Below are 19893 nucleotides of genomic sequence, written 5' to 3'. Positions count from 1 at the left end.
GGATCTAACTTTGACATGTGTGTTCATGTAGGACGCTACTCATAGTAAGAAGCTGAGACAATAAGGCCTTCAGCACCTTGAAATGATCAGTAACAGTACTTGTTATGGAATCAAGGAACTACTGATGCCTTAATGTTTATGTTTATACATCTATCACCAACTATAACTTCAAATTAAATCCATATTTTACCACCGTATATACAAAAGAATGCAAAAAAAAATGAAGTTACTAAGTAGGAAATATCTGCATTTTTGTTTTACTTTGTTGAACAGATTGTTGGCAAATGTTTTCTCTTAGATTTGGTTTGATGATTAAATGACACACAGCAGCAGCTATCGGCATACAGTGAGGCTATTAATGTATATTTTGCTATACCGGTATCATTGTGTCAGGAGATAAAACGCTCCAGTGTGAAATCTGACCCCACAGTCTGCTGCTTTAAACCTGCAATTTATCTGCAGGCACATTTATTTGGAAGCCCCCGACGTAAGTATCCATTTCCATGAATGAATATCCTGAGCGATCCTCGAGCCAGGTGAAGACACCGTGTGACGGTCTGCGTGCTGTCTAGGCATGTGGGGAGCGGTCGGCAGTGTTCAGAGGCACACATGTATCTCGGGTCACTGATATCGCATCTCCATTTATATTTAATTTGCTGGACTACAACAACACAGTTCGGAGGGATGGCATTGTGTCAGTCCCAGCTCCAGTTGAAGAGCTTATAGCACGAGTATTACTCATTTCTAAATGTCCTTTTCTCTGATGAAATGTGTATGCATGCTCAAGATCTATTCCAAGTCGTTGCATCTGGACAAGAGAGAGTGACATTAGTTTGTTCTTTGATTGAAAGAAAGAAAAAAAAAGGATTGACTGTATCATTTCAGCCGTGCAGCAGATAGTGCAGTATTTATTTATGGAGCAGTCTAGTATACAAACAAGCAGCGATCCTATGAGAGCCAGATAAAGCCTCTCCATTTTCCCTTTCCGTCCCACATTTCCTTGGTGACCTCTTAGAGAGCGAGAGGCTCTAAGTGAACTATTTATCCAGCCGGCTCCCCCCGGAGGCCTCCGCAGACTGCTGCAAGCTCTCCTGTCTGCCCCAAAACCCTCCCCGGGCCCCGCTGTGCTTGTCAGGAAAAACTGCCGTGTTTAAGGGGCCTCTCCCACGGGCCCTGCTTCAGCTCCACTGCATGCTTTCTGAGCCGGACATATTTTTATATCGTTCAGATTTGCTTTGTGATTGCTGCTTTACTATTTGATTTAAAGGATCTCAAATGAATTCCAAATCACACAGAAGATATATTTTTTTAATTTACCCCGACTTACATTTAAAGGAAGCAGTCACAGAAAGAACAATGGACGGTATTTCATCATTCAAGCCACCCGAGCCTTAAATAAGTGTTTATTTCCAGAAGCAGTTGAAGTATTCAGATTCCCACACAATGTAAATACCCTATATCTGCATTCAATAATGTACTTAAAGGACCAGTGTGTAGGATTAAGTGGAATATAATATTCATAACTTTGTTTTCATACGTGTGTCATCACCTGGAACGAAGTAGCCTTGTGTTTTCTTTAGCTTAGAATGAGCCCTTTATATCTACAGTATGTATATGTTCCTTCAGTAGCCCAGAATGGACAAATCAAACACTGACACTAGAGAGGGCTTTTCATGTTTTTATGTCACCTGAAGGCCACCGTAGTTCTCCTAGACGCTTGGAGAGGGAGGGCTTAACTAAGGGGTATTCAAATTGATGCAATCTTTAAACTCACAGCTTAGATGCCACCAACTCCTACACACTTCTTCTGTGGAGGTCAATTTGCATTTGTCTTTCTTTTTCTTCTTCTCTCACCGACGGTGCTGGTCTGGAAGTGGAGTCTAGAATATCTTTATATGTTTAGGGGGCGAGGGATACCCCAGTGAACTGAGAGCTAATGGAGATGGTGGTCTCACAAGGGAAAATCTTGACCGTGGCCCCTTTTTGTAAAAGCTTTGCCCCTGTATAGCAAACAATGGCAGGGAGGGGCTGTGCGGGTGCAGTCTGAGTGTGTGAGCACGCATCTTTCAACATGGCGTACAGCTGCTTTATGTGCCAGTGTACCGTGAGGTGAAAGCTCCCCAAGTGAGACAAAGGCCGGACGCCTCCGTGTTTCCTGAGCTGCAGCATCTGTCTGGCATCGAGCACCGCTTGGGGGGGGGGGGGAACTACAAATCCATACTGCCTGGACCATGCAGAATCCACCACCGCCTTGCTCAACCTTTTGTATATCGTCATTTTGATGACAAGTTCCTGTGTCGAGCTGTTCCCAATCAATACACACAGAGCGAACGCCTTAATAGACACAGATAACCGCTGCTTGCTCTCGCTGTATCTCTGGGCTGAGGAGACTGACACCCTGTCTGACTCGGATCAATAAGTGACGCGTGGCACGATGCACAAGCTCGGCCCTGCCCACTCTGCTATCACACACGGGGCTTGGTTTTCCCCCGGCAGCTTGGGGGAAAAACTGCCCAGCAACTCCCCAAGGTGGACGAATCGGAGATGTTACATGTGAACTGGCTGTCAAAACGATTTTGTCATCTCCCCTTCTCTCCGGTGTTTAAAGATGCTGCCACACTGTGTTTGGGGTACCAATGTCTTGTTTGGAAGTGATGGAGGCTTTTAGCCTTTTTTTTTTTTTTTTTCCTCTAAACTCCTTTTATCCGTTTAAGTGTTCACTCAAGTGTTAGAGTTTCTATTCCACCTGCTACAGACGTCTCCTGGCACATTTTGCCCACTCACAGCTTCCTTTCAGGTCACCTGATCCGGACCCTTCTTTGAATTTACAGACTTGACAACTTTATCTTTTCTTTCACTGCTACTTATGAAGGCCAACATTTTTTTTTCCAGAAAATATATTATTAATTACTTCTAATTTATGGATTTTGTGATGACTTAACATTGTAATTTCAATTTCGGTAAATATCCTAAAAACATTTATAGACATTTTTTGACGCAACTAATCACTAATCCTCTTATCTTAGTTTCAGATGATGTTAAGTGAATATTACCAGTGGGCAGACGGTTCTGAGGAAAGATACAACAGCGAGTAAAGAGGCCAGATCAGATTCAGCTTGGGGTCATTAATGTTTCAGAGGATGCCAGAGGGAGAATGGGAGAGTCACTGCACTGCCGGGATCCATTTCCTTTGACCGTGGCTTTGTCATTTTGGATCAATCCCACCCAACACAGGCCTGTTGTAAAGTGGCTCGTCTCTAATGGAGTGATTGGCAACATACTGGCACGTGATGAAAAGATTCAGAGGTATCGGGGGTTAATGTTTTTGCCTTGAAGACACGTGCATTTTGATAAATGAATCTTTTATTCATGGAGAACAGAAAAAAGGAAAAAGGAAAACACCTTTTCTCCTGCAGGATTTTTCAACAAAGACAACATATAAATAATTATTTCCGCCACTTTCTCGCTTCATCTTCCCCAGCCATGGCCCGGTGTAAACCTCTGGGGCTGTGGAAGTACTTTCCCTCCTACTCCTCTATGCTGGGATCCCCACAATGTCATTACTGTGCTTTGATCCTGCTGCAGTCTGACACATGACCACACAGACCCCTGAATGGGCATTAGTGCAGGCTTCAGCAAACCCAACATCTGTGCCTCCCAGCACTGCCACTGCTCAAATCATTCATTAAATCAGAACACAAAAAGTAACTTTACTTGAATGCCTCAGCATAAATATTTGATCGCGGCTGAGAATAAATCTTTGTCGTTTTGTTCTCCTTCCCTCTGGCTGCGGGGCTCCTCTTATAGATCTTCATCGCCTCGCTCTCTCTCTCTCTTTCTCTCTCGCTCTGCTGTTTTGGATACAGGCACATGCTGGGCTTGGTCATTTTGTGAAACAGATCTTATGAATTTTTTAGAAAGATTCATAGCTGCAAATCAGGCCTGGTTAAAGGCTGTATCACAAAGTAACACGTTCTGCTGCCACGCTCGCTCACAAATCATGTGCTTCCTGCAAAGACAATATAGGACACGCTAAACGGTTACTGCTGCTTTTACATTTTGGCTACACAACGGTGGGTTGTACTGTACACGGTTTGTTTAGTTATGCATAGTCCCTATATAAAGTATTATTGACTTATTCATTCACAAGAACTCAATCAAAATAGATTTTTTTGACAACGGTGAACAGAAAAAGTGAATCGGATTCCTACAAATTGATTTAGATAAATGACAAATACAAAATGCATGTGTGCATAAGTATTCACCTGCTCCAAGTCAGTTTGGCACACATGCTATTTCGGCAGCTCGGATAAACCTCGGGTCTGTGTGGATACGGTTTGCACATCTGGACACTGGGTTTTTCTTCTCTTTGTAAAACTGCTCCAGCTCAGTCAGTTTGCATGGGGATCAAGTCCAGCCACTAATTACCGATTGAACTGAGATCTGGACTCTGATCTGATTCGGCCGCTCCAGGACAATAACATAGAGTGTAGTTCTTGAGAGCGGCCTGCTCTGGGCAGATTCACAGCATGTCACGCTCTTTCCATTTCTTAATGACTGATTTAACTCCGGGCGATGTTCAGTGTTTCTTTGTCTTTTGCCACAATATCAACTCCCCGAAAGTTGGACCCTCCAGATATACAGGTGTATGATGGCTACACACGTGATTGACACAAAGTGTAAGATAGATGACTCTGTAAGGATCTGTTTTCACTTTGACATTATAGCCGGTCTTTGTCTGTTGATCGGAGCCAGAAAAAGTCACATTAAGTAGACTTTGATTTAATATTATAAAACAATCAAATATGAAAACTTCAGATGAGGGTGAATACTTTTTGTAGCCACAGCGAGTACTTTGTAACTTAGACTTGTGAGTGGTAGGATAATAGACATCAGCACAACATTGTGTTCTTTGAAGTTGTTTTGCTGAGTTCCACAATGTTTAAGGCTCGGTATCATTTGTGAATTTTCCAATAGAAGTAGATACAAAACCTCACTTTTAGTACTGATATTAACCTTACTTTGAGATGTATAATCATGTCCAAAACTCCTTTTCGTTTCATAAAAGAAGCTTCTCTGATGAGGTAAATAAAGGGAAAATCTGAGCAGGAATTTTGTTCCAACCTCGATATATGACGTTTTCTTTTAATATTCAAGTTTCCATCGCTACCAAAAAAGTATTGAGGTTCAATCTCCAGCCCTACGAGTATTTTTCTAATATTTTACTGCACAACTAAGAGCACAATCGTATTCTCTAATTAACATATGTAAGGATTTGTGGATGAATCTCACAGCTTTACACTCCACACGTCCAATACCCAGCGATGTGAAACCTTTTACGAGTGAACAAGAATATCAAACTGCAAACTAAAAGGCTACAAAACTCTCAATCTTGTCACTTGTGTTCAGAAGATTTCCTTTCCGTGTGTTTTCGTTCCCCTGAAGAGAAGGGAATCCTTTGTTATCGGGCCTTTTAGCCGGAGCGGATTCCTTTTAATGTCACCTTCAGGATTCATATGTTATTAGACATGACTTCGGATAAAAGATGAAACCAGGCCAACAAGGCGAGAGAGAGAGCGAGAGAGAGAGCGAGAGAGAGAGAGAGAGAGAGAGAGAGAGAGAGAGAGAGAGAGAGAGAGAGAGAGAGAGAGAGCTGCTCTAGGAGCAGAGGCAGTAAAAGGATTGAACACAGGTTCTTTTTGTACATTTACAGAATATAAAATGATTTGTGTAAAAACCACCCAGAGAGCAGATGAGTGTGACACTCACACACACACACACACGAGTTCTAACTGAGCGGCGGCAGAGCAGCCTTTTTTATTCCTGAGTGACAGCTCACATCCAAATTGTCTAGTGATATGTAATGCTAAATGAACCGGATAAACATGTCTTTAAATGAGCGGACAGCCTTGGCACCACCACCCCCTACCCTCTTTCATCAATGCTGTGGGTCCCTATCTCAGCGCCCCCCCCTCACACACCACCACCAGTCCCCCATGGACTCATGCTGTTCAGGGCCCCCAGACCCTCATAACAGAGCCCGGCTAATGGAAAGCTTTCAAGGCGGCTGGAGAGAAAAAAAATGTCGGCACTCATTTGGCCTCCACCATCTTTGTGTGTGTGGTCATGGCTTTAGAATCACACACGCACAAACACCTTGGGACACGCCGTTATAAACAGGCCCCAAAACTGAAAACAACAAGACTGTTCACCACCTCCCCCTCCCCCCTCCACACACACACACACACACACTAGCATTGGCCTGCATGTATGTGTCAGATCATATTGAGCTAAAAGTATTATTATTATAAAAACTAGTAGAAGGAGTTACATGTATAGAGCACATTTCTAAACAAACGTTACAAAGTGCTTGACAACATAAAGCCAAACCAGACAACCACAACAGTGAAATAGAAAATATGAAATAAATATATAATATAAAAGACAATTGTGAACATGAAGAAATGACTGGATAACATGGGTAACATTAGAGGCAGTCGAATTTACTAAAATCAGGGTAAACTGATAAAAGTGTGATTTGAGAAGTGGTTTAAAAGTGGTAGCCTCGTCAGTTGGCTGGTCGTGCAATGCTTTAAAATTCTAATTTGAACTGGCAGCCAATGTAGAGAAGTTAAACAGGTCTAACATAATGTAATATAATCCTGTATCTTAGTAGTTAAAAGCCTGAGCCTTTTTGATCAAGGCAGGAAATATAATGCATTAAATGCAAAATGGGATCAGATGTTATACCAGTTTATAGCAAAGCTTTAATGTTGCACGATAAGAATCCTATATTGGCAGGGTAAAGTTAATAATAGTTTTCAGTATCAGTATAGACAGTTCTGTAACGCGTGCCGCATACTAAGGCGCAGTGGGCTTTTTTTTCTGGCTTTTTTTTTTACATCTCACACCAAGTTGGAGTAAAAACAGAGAAAATATAGTAAAATAGCATTCTGGATTATGAAAGGTGCTAAATCCAAAATTCAGAGCATATCAGTTGCCTCCACACAGCTCTCAACATGGCGACAGCTGAGCCGGCAGCTCGCAGCTAACAGTAACAACACAGCAACAGCGCCGACAGAGCTAACAGTGTTTACCGGACGAGGAACAGCCAGCGCTAGCTCACATGCACTTAGTCCAGCCGGTCCGGCCATGTAAACAAAGCACAGTGAGGCTCACAGGACACACATTCTCTGATCAGGTGGATTACTCCAATATCTTTGAACAGTGAGCTATTGTCATAGCCACTCATTCTGTTCACATTTATGGGGGGGGGGGCTCACCCAGAATGCAATGGGCAAGAGTTAGGGTACACCTTCGATTGGGCTGCTATAACATCACAAAATACTTAACTGTCACCTGAGCTCGCTCTATGAAACTTCATGTATATTTTTTTCATGGTGCAAAAATCTAAAAGTATAAAAGTCATCAGCCAACATGCCACACACTGTAGAAGCAGGTCTGCCTGTGTAGCTGGGGTCCAGGGGAAGTGGCTGGGCAGAGGACGCTTGTCAGCCCTGGAGAGGCCCGGCTTTCCTCCCCACACGTGTTCAGCCTGTCAGCTGCCTCGCTGGTGTCTCTTGTTATTATTTTCCTCTCATTCTGCTGCCTTTTCTTTTGCAGAGTCATGAATAATTTGTGCCTACGCCTTGTTGCTTGATGACAGCTGTGCAGTTGGTTTTGCAGTCTCTTTTTTTCTTTTTTTCAGATCAGGTGAATAATGAATAAGCCTCTGCAACAAAAGAGCCATGTCCTATATGTGCCCTGCCTCCCTTCATCTGTCCCAGCTTAGTTGGCGTGTCAACCTCTGGGGAGGGGGGACAGGTGAGCAGCAAAGTCTCTCTGGTACAGGAAGTTTCTGAAATGAAATGGGCATCCAGAATGTATGAAAACGGTTTGATTTCATCAATGTTAAGTGTCCAAGAACTTACCATCGTTTAACAGCATAATAATCAGTGCTTGCTGTTAGAAATCATGTCTCTCTCTCTCTCTCTCTCTCTCTCAGGTTATGTCTCTGTAACTCGTCAAACCTGTGTGAAATCTGCTGACTGCGTGAGAGCAAATACCACATTATTATTACAATATACACAGCAGCTCTGCTCGCCCTCAGGGAAACAATCACACTGGCCCTCTCTCTCTTCGTGGCGTCTTCCTTATCTGCTCTCTCGTGATCAATCTGTCCATTCACCAGGTGTCCCTGACTCTACGTATTTACTCTATAGTCAGCTGTGTGGGCGTGACCTGGATCATTTTATTGTTATCTGTGAGGTATTGCGTGTTGTGTTTTAATCAGATTCTCTCCTGGCGTCTTCTTTTGGCCGACATGGTATTTGCAAAACTAATTTTCCCACCATCTATCTGACAATAAAAGCCCGAATAGTCAAGTCCAGAGTGAGAATTAATCATGTAAAATACAATTATAAAAAAAGAAAGAAATCAAAATCAAACAGCAAAGTGTCTCTCTAAAATCTCTCTTTCATTATTCATGTTTAATTTTCTATTAATAATGAATCATCCAAAAACCCACAAAACCCAGACTGCTGAACTTTCTAATTGCACAACTATGTCTGTCAAGAGAAATGAATCCAGTCATACCGCTGGGTGCACGCACGCGTGGCCGTGTGCACAGATGTGTGTGCACTTATGGACCAAGACGCAGGCCTAGATTTGGAGCATTTAGACTGCAATGCTCTGATTACTCGCCTACTGCGATCGATTGAGCCGTCTTCTATTCATATTTGATATGCCTCGGGGCAGTGGGGTAATGCTTGAAGGAAAAAATACACCCCGTGCCCTTGGAGGAAATCTGGTCAGCCTAATGGCTCGTTTGGAGATTGTTTTGCTCGGAAAGCTTCTCCCTGTGATTGTGCTTGAGGAGCGCGCTCTCAGAGGGAACCATGCAATGGGTCCAGCCTTCTGATTCAGTGAGGTTTATGTCAAAAGTTGAGTCAAACTCCGCTTTATTAACATCACACCGTTTAATGGGAAACGATAGGGATGAGCAGCGAATAACAGTGCAAAGATAAATACATTGATACGTGCTGTTAAATAGTCATTGGTGACAACAAAATGATATGCTTATTCTACATAAACTATAAAACTAATGAGATATGTAAAAACAATATTCAATTAAATGAATACCCTCGTGTTCTTTTGTATTGTTTCTGTCATAAACATATATGCAATGATTATTTCTGGGTAATATGAATGTTGATATGTGTGTATATGTTAATGTTGATCCCATGTGAAGTTTCTATTTGATCATGTTACGAGACAATGCAATGTGTGTGTGTGTGTGTGTGTGTGTGTGTGTGTGTGTGTGTGTGTGTGTGTGTGCGCGCGCGCTTCTTAACTGGTTTGGCATGCATTAGGGCCCGTCATAACAGTGTTATATAGGCTACTGGTCAGGTGGCTCGAGGCTGCCTCAGACTGTTTAAGGCACTTAAAGGCAAACTCATCTTGATTCCAGCAGGAGGACACGTGTCCCCGTGAGCTCCAGCAGTCTGAACACAGAGTGCGCGCTTTTCTGACTGCAGCATTTGTCTCATGCCATTTCAAAGATTGGGGGTGTGAGGGGAAGCTTATTTTGTTTTGAAGAGAATAAATGTCGTGGCCGTGCAACACAGCGCCAAGGTGCACAGCTCCATTGAGTCTTGCTTTAAATGAGCCCTCCCTCTTCTCCTTCCCGTTGTCTGTTCATCTCGGGGTTTTAAATATTCAGGCCTGAATGTTGTACGAGGCTTCTTTTTTTTTTTGGCTCACAAATCCTTGTGAGTCAGTGATTTCAATCAATGTTGAAGGAAGACGATTTACTGATTGTTCCTGTTTTTTGTAGCTTTGTTAGAATTATAAAAGAGGAGATGGTGAAAGAATAAAATGATGACAGCGTACTCGCATAGAGCCGTCAGGTTTAAAGCATCGATGCAAAACATGATGGGGGTTATTAGAAAATACGAGGAATGCTTTTCTGACAAAAAAATTGATTAATTCGTTTCATATTCATGGATTATACCTTCTGATGATGACTGAATGGAAGACGTTTTTTGTCGCATTATGCACCATTCTTTGGGCCACTTTTCATAAACAACCTGATTTAATTGTCAGTTAATGGGATTTATTAATTCCTGATTTCAAATGGATGTCCTGTAATCCACCCAGAGGATTAAACCAATGCCTGCTCATCGCTTATAACATTGTAACTATTTCTAACTCCGGCAGCAGCAGCAGCAGCAGCAGCCCCCCCCCCCTCCTCCTCAGTGGATCGCAGCTGCTGCATGTGGGTGCCTGCCTGCTGCTTCCTGCCAAAAGTCGTTTTTTTTGGGCCTTCTTATTTTTAAATAACAGCCATGAGGGTACAAAGGCATCTGGTTAACGGTTAAATCTGCTCAGACTGTTTAGGGTTCAAACACATGGCTGCAGTGGTCAAAACAAACAGGAGCCGCGGTCGCCTCTGGGTAAATCACAATCACAGCAGCACCGTGGTTTCACGTCTTGGCCCTTTGTTTGTTTGTTCGTCGGCGTGTACTAATTCACCCCAACACTTGTTAACCCTCCTGTTATTGTTGCGGGTCAATTTTGATTTATTGTAGACTTGGACAGGTGGTATACAGGGCAGGTGAGGCTGGATCCAATTGATGCTGGTTTTATCTGAACAGAAAATATGTTCCATGTATTATCACCAAATACTGAATTAAATACAGAGGGAGCAAATATCTGACTCTCTATAACTGACAAGAACTAACACAATGTTCATTAACAAAAACAACTCAGCACGAGGCACTGCAGACTCAAGAGCGAGGAAACGCGCATTCTAAAGGTCTCAAAACTGAACTCAGCAAACACACCTCTTCACCAAAGTTTATTATAAAGTCTATCTATATATATATACTGTAGACTTGCCATACCGTTATATATGTACATATGTATATATAAAAGAAGCAGAATGAGGCCAGACACGCTTTCCATCATGAATTTAGAGTCTCCACGCCCTCTCTTCTCAAATAAAGAAAGATCTCTCGAGAACCAGACTTGTTTATGCAGGCTGAGAAGCCTTCTCGTCATGATGAATACACTGAACTTCATGAGTAAACAGGTGACGCAGAAAAGCAAGGCCAGACAGGAAATGTCATGTAGTGACTGATGCATAACGATAAGAACCGTTATTGAGATAATCATTTTAGATCATATCATTCATCCCTTAGAGCCCTCCAGATACAGCCACAACAAATACAATTCGTACAAATATATAATATAAAACATGATAAAGGTCTGTAAAGATTATTTTTAGTTGTTCAAACAGCTCAAACAAGTGTGGTTTTACAGGTGGGAGATTATAAAGAAACAGTTTAATTCAAGATAAATGACTGCCAAAGCGAAATGAGTTAATGATAATAATAATTACATTTATATTATATAAAATAGACAAGTTCTATCATTTAAAGTGCTATAATTTGCGGGGTGAACCCTGAGTTGAATGACCTGTTTTAATGACTATATTCAGTCTGAATATTTAAATACATCCTTTATTTGGAGAAAAAGTAATTTTGAATCATTTCACTTTCAGATTTTATTGCATTTAAAAATTGTAATAACAAAAACAAATAATTATTTTCTACTCGTCTTTCCAAGGGGAAAATATTCATTCGTCACGAGAAAAAGTTGATTCTGACAATAAAATGTGCAAAATGGAAAATTTGGTGAGTAAGGCGGTAACCCTCCATGTTTATTAAATCACACAGTCTGTTTTGCCAGCATGTCTCCGCACTGAAAACAAAATGCCTCGATTCTTTGAAGAAGCGCAGATTTCCATCTCTGTTGGCTTCAAAATCGTCGATCCGGTTATTTAATTGTGGGGACAACTATTTTGGGTTCAACGCCCTCTGACGCTGATTCATATCAGTCAACAGATATAAACGTGATCCATTCATTTGATTACGCTTCTGCACAATTCACAGCTTATCTCTGGACCTTTATAACAACCAGCAGTATGACGGTAGAATAATTAGTGTCTGCAAAATGTCCGTCAGAGCAAGTCTTACTCGTGAGTTTTCTTTATTAAAATAAATAAATATTGGACGAGATAATTATATTTATAAATATACATATATATATATATTTCCAACGCAGTCTTTCATTAAGTTTTTTTACAAAGTGGACCAAAATGAGTCTTGATCCAAGAAATGTCCTCAAACTGAGCGGTTGGAAAGAAATGTCTTTGTCACATGTCCTCACTCCTTTCAAGAATAATGAGTCAAATACTAAAGTCAGATTACATGACGTCATGTGTGCACGGGTCGCTTCACTTCAGGCCGTGCTGCGTCTCTTTGTGTCTCCTCAGATCCACTTTTCTCTGGAAACCTTTGCCGCAGAGGTCGCAGCCGAAAGGTTTGTATCCGGTGTGCTTCCTGCTGTGCGTGATGAGGTTGGAGCTCTGGCTGAACGCTTTCCCGCACACCTGGCATTTGTGTGGCTTCTCACCTGGACAACACAATTAGGAAACACATAAATAGGTTATTTTTTTGTATTGTTAATGAACAAAAGATGAAATATATCGTGGACATCGGGCTGATTTGGGACTTTTACACGCAAGTTACGCACAGATTCTTTAAGTAACACTAGAAACCACACTTAAAAACAACACTGTATTATGTGTTGTATTAAGGTCTGCCTTTTCTCCACTTGCCTGTGTGGATGAATGTGTGTTTCTTCATGTCGGACTTCTGGTGGAACCTCTTCCCGCAGTACTGGCAGGGGTACGGCCTCGTGTCGGAGTGGATGAGCAGGTGCGTCGACAGAGTGGACGACCTCTTAAAACTTTTACCGCATATCTTGCAGTCGAAACTCCTTTCCTGAAACGTGACGCAGAAGCGGGGGTTAGTCATGACTTCGAGTCAGCACGCCCATCCTGACCGAAAAGCAGGCTGACAACAACACGCAGAAAATATGCGAGCTCCAGGAAGCGGTTTGAAGTGTGTGTGTGTGTGTGTGTGTGTGTGTGTGTGTGTGTGTGTGTGTGTGTGTGTGTGTGTCTGAAGTTACCTGAGAGTGCACGGCTTTGTGTTGTTCCAGGCTGACCCCGTGTCCGAAGGTTTTGTCGCAGATTTCGCACGCAAACGGCCTGATGCCACTGTGCGATCTGCGCACGTGGACCTCCAAACCGTGCGGAGTGGAAAACACCTGGTGGAAAGAAAATAACAATACAGTTCAGGTGAAAATATAAATATATTTCGTGGTCAGTAAAGAGTTCCAGTTGTGAAATCTCTTTAAAATAATCCCGTCATGGAGGTCAGAGGTCAGCCAGCGTCTTGAAGTCATGAACCATTGGAATCACTTGTTCTTCAAGGCAGCACCAATTTTTGCTATTTTTCAAAAAATACTTTTAGATGCAGAAAATGTGCGTGTGCCTCCATCCTCACCTTACTGCACTTGATGCACTTATAACCGCCATTGAGGATCAGACTGGAGCACAGCAGGTCAGATTGTGCCTTCATATTGTGGGCTTTCCCGTTCAGGCCTCCCTCGGGGAACAGCAGAGCAGCAGCGTGCCTCCTGTAGTCACCGTACGTCTCCTCGTTCAGGGTCCGGTCTGCGTACAGGGCCGAGTGGGCGCTCCTGTCCCCATAGAAGGCCAACGCCGCCGGGCCCCTTTCCACCTCCATGCCTGGGTGGAGGTTATGCTGCACCAGGGGCCTGAGCCCCGGCGCCTGGTAGCTGCTCCAGGCGTACGGCCGGAAGGGAATGGCGAAGGGCTGCGTCTCATCCACCAGAGGGGAGAGGGATTTCTCAGAATCCACTGGAGAGGGGGACAGAGGCCAGATGAAAATTTAATGAAACTGGGTTAAAGCGGGGCGTTTCCGGGAGCCCAAAGGGCCCGATGGGACAGAAGAAGTCATGCAATGTTCTTTCAGAGAATTCCCAGATGATGATGCCGTTGGGGAAACCCTAATATCAGATCTAAAGGGGGAGTACTATTAATAAAGTGATTTAGGCCTAAATACAATTATAAATAAACAAGCAAAACCCAAATAGCTTAAAAGTAGACTAATTAGCTGAAGAAGGATCATTTAAAATGTGACAGCGTTCTTATAGAAATCATAGAAATCCTAAAACATGTAAGAGTCGTCTACGACCAAGGCCCCACTTTTGTCAGGATCGTCTTAATTCACCAAACAAGTATTTAATTATTGAGTGCTGAGTAATGAGAAGGTGGCGTGTCTGTGTGCCGGTGGTGGTGTTTACCTGGGGACGCAGAGGGGGACGGAGGCCTCCAGAAGTCCTCGTAGTCCGGGGAGCGACCGCACAAACTGTCGGCGCAGCTCAGCGGCGACTTCGGGGAGAAATCCGCAGCGTCGGCCAGGTGGGAGTCCGGAGAGAGGCCGTACCTGTCCACCGACCCGTCGGAGTCCTCTTGGAATTTATCCGTTTCTGCGGGGACACACGGAGGACAGTCAGCATCGTAACGAAAAGGAAGTGAGGGACATCTGATGTTTTTAAACTCACTGCACAGCTGTACTCTCCTGCACTCGTTGGTTACTATTGGAGGTTTGAAAACTGATACATGATAATAAAAGGCCACTGTATGACACTTAAATTAAAATGATGACATTATAGACATCATTTTAAAATTAAAACAGGATTAGTGTGCAAAATTACAAAATGGTAAAGCCACTATTACCGCATCTATATTGCAATAACCTAAAAAACAATAGTGAGGAAATTGAGAATAGAGATGCATCACTGTTTTATGTTAACGTGAAATCTCAGATTACCAGCATGTAAACATCAGAAATTCCGCTTTTGATTTTTGTTTCAGCATTTTTAGAAAATAATTGAATGCTTATTTCAGTAAACTCAACATTTGTTTGTCCTTTAAACTGTGCAATCAGGGATTTACCATTAGTATGCATGCATTCCCTCAGTGTGTCATCATTTAATATGCCTTTACAATAATAATTGTCAACACATTTGCAATTGTTACCATGAAAAGGTGTTTCAGTTTTTATAGTGAAATGGTACAAACATTGTAACATCTAATGACACAATTTAAGAAGACTATTTAAAAACGGAATCATTTCGCACACACCTGAGCAAATGTGCGCCAGTATTGTGTCCAGCCTGCTGTTATCATCCTCCAAACTCCGGGGCTGGTGGTAACTGTGCGCCTTCTTACTCTTCACCATGAAGGAGCGAGGCATCTCTGATCTGAGAGCGGCCGAAGAACAGAGAAATAGTCCAGCTGTGTGTAGAGAGGAGACCTCGCGGGTGGACGCTGCTGCTCGCTCTGAACCCTGCAAAGACTCGATCTCCACTGGCGGAGAGGTGCGGGGTCCAAGTGCTTTAACAGACGTCAACCTGACGACGGAGCATGCGCACACCGTCCGCCCCGTCTGCCAGGTGTTGCGCGGACAGGTGTCACTGCAGAGACTCCTCCGCTCAGTGCACTGGAAAGAAAAAGAGACGCCTGTAGTGTTTTAGTCAGCACGTTGTGCGTTTTTTTTTGTTTTTTTACAGGTATTAGGAAAACCGTCTACAGCGGGGGCGACGTCCTTTCACCTCAACGCAAAATCACTCATTTCAGAACTTCAACCGAAAACACATGACGAGGATTTCAAGAATAACACCCGTGTGGAATTATCAGCAATTGATTTTATTTAGACAATAAGCGACTTTTACATCTGGTTCCCCCTTTGGCTCGTGTCTCAGAGGAGCTCGTGGCAATCAGGAGAAACGAGACAGGCCTTATCAGCGCCTTGCTCACACTGACAGGGGGAGAGGAAACGCGGAGGCGCACCCCAGGGTGCCTGCATGGTAAACAAAGTAATAGTGCAGGGGGGAACTCTGAATCAACAGTTCTCTCCTGCTTAATACAGATCTTAATCACTTAGAAATACATAATTTTGTCATTATAGCCTGGTTTGTCAGTGCGTTTGGTGCAACCCCCCCCCCCCCCCCCCCCAATAAAACACCATATAATAATATGCAAGAATTGTCAATAACTCAGTATATATTCTCACATAAAACGCACGTAAATTGTGTGTAAATCTCAGTCTCCACGAGTCCCCACACGACAAGGTTTGGTGGAGCTTCGTCCCGGTCTGGTGGTCGGTTGGGCCTCAGGCTGTAATTATGTGACAGACACTCGCCGTCGACACGCCCGCGGTGAAACAGTTTCAGGTTACTCTGTAGGCTACTGTATGCTGAAAAGGAAGAAGCTCAAAAACAGACAATTTGTTGTTCTGTTCGGCGCAGATTGTAGCGCAGGTTAGGCGTCACTGCGCACCGAACAATAGTCGTGCGTCCTGGTGCCTTTCATCCTCTGCAGCTGCAACAAGTAAATCAAGACTATTATAGTGATGTAGTGAGGTGGACTTAGATAATCGCGAGGCAAAGAACCATCAGAGTTAATGCAATCATTAATATTTAATTGGAGTTATGTTACTATCCTTCTTTTATTTTTGATTTTTTCCTTATTAGATTTTACCAATGGGTGTCAACATGTAGATCATGTTTTAGATCACAGATCATATTCTACATCCACATGTAAATCCGCTCAAGTTACTCTTCCATATCTGTGATGTTGTACAATATACAACAAACCATATTGGAGACATAGACCGGTTTTCAACCTGGACTCATTATCTTACTGGCTCGCTCTGGAACAGCTGCAGATCGCACTGGATGTGCACGCTCACCATCAGAACAGCGCTTCGCGGCTTTGAGGCAAAGCATCCTATCAGTACACGGCGGGCAGGAAATCAAAGCGCCACATGTCAAGGCTCGATTAGACGGCCGTTGCATCCGGACACCGTGTTGGTGGAGATATGAAGTCCGAAAAACGATAAAAGTAGAAGCAGGCCAACCCTGCTGCCCGGAGCGAGCCGATAGGCCGACAGAGAGGGCTTTAATGCCGCGTGATACCAACTGTGGCATCCTGCCATGAGTGTGAAAAAGAGTGAAACAGATCCAGTGCCATATTAATATTAGCAACAATAATAATACCAATAATAACAAAATACTAACTTTGAAAAATAAATAACAGTAATAGGCTAATGATACTATTTTAAAGGTTTTATTACCTGTTCTGCAGAAGCCAGTTTGTCAGATTTTTTAAATACATTTAACAATTAAAATGTCTTATAGTTTCTGCATAATTTAGTCAAATTTGTTTCCCTTTCTATTGAAACTCAACCTTAAAAACACGTGAAAACACCAAATGACACATATTCTGTAATGAGTCATACATTTAAACAAAAGGGATCTCATTTAAACAAGTTCATTTAAAATTTAAAATCATGATCTAAAACATCTTATCTGGCAACAGAACCAGGGGGCGTGTCCGTTTGGCAGCAGGATGAGTTGGACTGAAGATGTTTGACAACCGGCCTATTAAAATGTGAATTAACTGGCACTGTGCCATGAAATGCATGTTCAAAGTGTCAAGCACCATCAATCACTGCAATATAAAACATTAAATTACTCACAGTACTTTGCTGTCTGGGTCCAGGACTTCGAATCCGCCGACTCCACTGAGATGACACTTCTGTCTGATATCAAAGTACTTTGACCATCACAACTGTAGACTTTACGGAGAACTCAATCAAATCGGCAGCAGCAGCAGCAGCATTTGGTAATAACACAGACCTGGTGAATGTTTACAGAGGCCTGAGAAAGAGAAAGGCTCTTTTAAAAATGTGGTTTTCTGCATGAAATGATTGGTAGTTGAGGCTCAGCTCTGGAAACCGCGAGAAATCACTTCCTGAAAGCAGTCAATCTAAGCAAGAATCTTTACAGAGGAAGGCAAGCGTTGAGACACAACATCCCCCTGAGCTCACAGTCATCTGAACACACTGCAGTCTGCTGCCTACTTAAAGAAATGAAATCAGTCAAGGAGTTCATTAAACGTTTTTATTGTGAACTCATCACACACACACACACACACACGTACGTACAGACGGACAAACAGACACACACACCACAATCTCATTTAGTCTCCAGAGTGTGCCAACTGCTCCATAGTGTTGCTGTGCGTGTCCTTACTGCACTGCAGACTCAAAAAGTGCCATAATGTGTTCCTCTCCCGTCAAACAACACGCGTTCATCAAAAGGGACATTATCACCACCAACTCAACAGTCTGAATCTTTTCCCGGACATGACGAGACGAGGCCGGGGCCTTCAGGAGTTAGTGTTCGATACAGACATTCAGAGGAATTCAAAAGTCTCACACACCCCGGGGGTCCTCGCTGCATGAAATGGAGTGGAACTGGCCTGCAGGGCGAGCACAGTGCAGAAGATAGTGCTTACTTTGGTAACACTAGACGGCTCCCGATTCTCCCCCAGTTTGTGTTACAAAGTGTGTATATACTATGTTGTGTGATCTCAGCTTTATCTCCCAGTTTGAGTTCCCTATAGGACTCCATCCATCCCACGTGCAAATTTTGTGACACACAAACGTGACAGACATTACTCATGTTCGACTCATCAGCTCAATCGACTCACCGCTCATTTTGAAAACAAAGCGGGGACGCTTTCAGAGAAATCGGCGCAACAGCAACATAAACCTGCCCCCCTCCCTCCTCCCCCCTTTTCTGCCCTGACAATGAACTGCCCAAAAAAACTACTTCTTTCTTCTTTTTTTTTCTCTGAACAGTAACTTGCCATTTGTGTTACCACATTAAACTCGTACGTCCCTTTTTTTTCTGCATTTGACTATATACTCTAAACATCAGATATGCAATAGATACATCATTTCAAGTTCAAAAGGAATTGAAAAAAAAAAACAAAAAAAAAAAACATAATACAGATTTACATATCTACAAGTATGCAGATGTCACATTGACCTCGTGACACACTAGCCTAGTGAAAGGCATGCAGCATGTGCTAAGGCCATAACGTCAACATGAAGCTCGAGCCAGCGCTGGCCGACACAAGGATTTGATAATAGCTGCTGACCAGGACAATAGATATGTATATACACACACTTCTATTCTACACACAGCGCTTTTACAATTCTGCCTCTGCGTGATGGACACTTAGTAGTAACGGCATCAATACGTGTTTGCTGTTAATTTATAAAATGCTTTAAAAATATAAAAACACGTTGAATGAAGTGTGTTATATGACATAAAAGGATTTATTGCACAGTCTCTTGCTCTGTGTTGTACCTACAGGAGGGGGTTAACCCCTCCACCCCGTCCACAGTTTGATACGCTCCACATTAGCAAAGTCTGAGGTCCACGCTGATGGTCTGTCAAAAAACGCAGAGGCGTTTGCTGCCCTCAGGAAGAAAACAAAAAGGGAGGTAAACAAAACTAAATCCATAATTGTGATTCTCATGATATGAAATGATGATGCATTTCCTTTCTGAACTCCAGATCCAGGCTTCTCCTCTGAAATGGCTGCTGGAAACACCTCCTCTTCCTCAGTAGGTGCCGACAGCCTCAGTCCCGACTCTTCGCGGCGCTCGTCACACGGTGGTGGACTTGTGGCTGCCGCTCGGAGGTACAGAGAGTCGCAGGGACTCCTCGTCATCGTCTTCCTCCTCCTCGTCCTCGTCCTCCTCACTGCTGGTGTCCCCGAGGTTGGGGCGCAGTCTGATCCGGCCCCTGCTGCTCTGCTGGGCGTCCAGGAGGCTCGGGCCCTTGACTCCATCTTCATCTGAAGACTGGTAAGACCCATCATGCCCCACGTAGTGATTGACGATGTGGATCCCATCAAAAGTGGGCTGATTGGCCAGGCCCCTCTGTCCTTTTAAGCAGCAAATCTGTGAGAGTGGGCACGGTGAGTATTAGGAGTGACACAACGACTGAAGACATACATGTGTAACTTCTGAGGGAGGAAACAAGGACTGACTGATATGACATGTGCAAACACAATGGGTCAAATGGCAGATATTC

At 43.2% G+C, this 19893-nt stretch overlaps 2 protein-coding genes across 7 annotated transcripts in view; both read right to left on the bottom strand.

The window, feature by feature from the left end:
- Positions 1–11015: 11015 nt before the first annotated feature.
- On the bottom strand, positions 11016–16869 carry gfi1ab (growth factor independent 1A transcription repressor b). Of its 2 annotated transcripts, XM_076079209.1 has the most exons (7): positions 16025–16869; positions 15083–15440; positions 14239–14424; positions 13416–13792; positions 13039–13176; positions 12683–12848; positions 11016–12477 (listed from the first exon to the last, which is right to left on the bottom strand). In XM_076079209.1, the coding sequence occupies exons 2-7, from the start codon at positions 15192–15194 to the stop codon at positions 12299–12301; spliced, it is 1158 nt and encodes a 385-aa protein (XP_075935324.1). In that variant the 5' UTR covers positions 15195–15440; positions 16025–16869; the 3' UTR covers positions 11016–12298. The 2 variants fall into 2 exon arrangements, with proteins under 2 accessions (XP_075935324.1, XP_075935325.1); XM_076079210.1 differs by lacking the exon at positions 16025–16869 and having other exon boundaries at positions 15083–15913.
- A 1021-nt stretch (positions 16870–17890) lies between these two features.
- Positions 17891–19893, bottom strand: part of evi5b (ecotropic viral integration site 5b) — a 31217-nt gene continuing 29214 nt past the window's right edge. For 4 of the 5 annotated variants that reach the window (XM_076079205.1, XM_076079201.1, XM_076079203.1 and 1 more), the window contains one exon: positions 17891–19760. In XM_076079205.1, the coding sequence (XP_075935320.1) occupies positions 19464–19760 (297 nt within the window). In that variant the 3' untranslated portion in view covers positions 17891–19463. The remainder of the gene's footprint in view (positions 19761–19893) is intronic. The other variant, XM_076079204.1, reaches the window with a different exon arrangement.

This window comes from Anarhichas minor, unplaced genomic scaffold, assembly GCF_050575085.1.
Source record: "Anarhichas minor isolate MPS153535 unplaced genomic scaffold, ASM5057508v1 ptg000071l, whole genome shotgun sequence".
Classification (NCBI taxonomy): Eukaryota; Metazoa; Chordata; class Actinopteri; order Perciformes; family Anarhichadidae; genus Anarhichas; species Anarhichas minor.
Note: the sequence above shows the minus strand (reverse complement) of the source record. Positions and strands in the feature narration are given on the sequence as shown.

Excerpts from the sequence above, each read along its gene's own strand:
- gfi1ab (XM_076079209.1), bottom strand. The coding sequence starts at position 15,194 with ATGCCTCGCTCCTTCATGGTGAAGAGTAAGAAGGCGCACAGTTACCAC. Across the intron at positions 13,177-13,415 it reads AGTGCATCAAGTGCAGTAAG|GTGTTTTCCACTCCGCACGG; the intron begins GTGAGGATGGAG and ends TCTTTCCACCAG. Across the intron at positions 12,478-12,682 it reads ACACACATTCATCCACACAG|GTGAGAAGCCACACAAATGC; the intron begins GCAAGTGGAGAA and ends TGTGTTGTCCAG.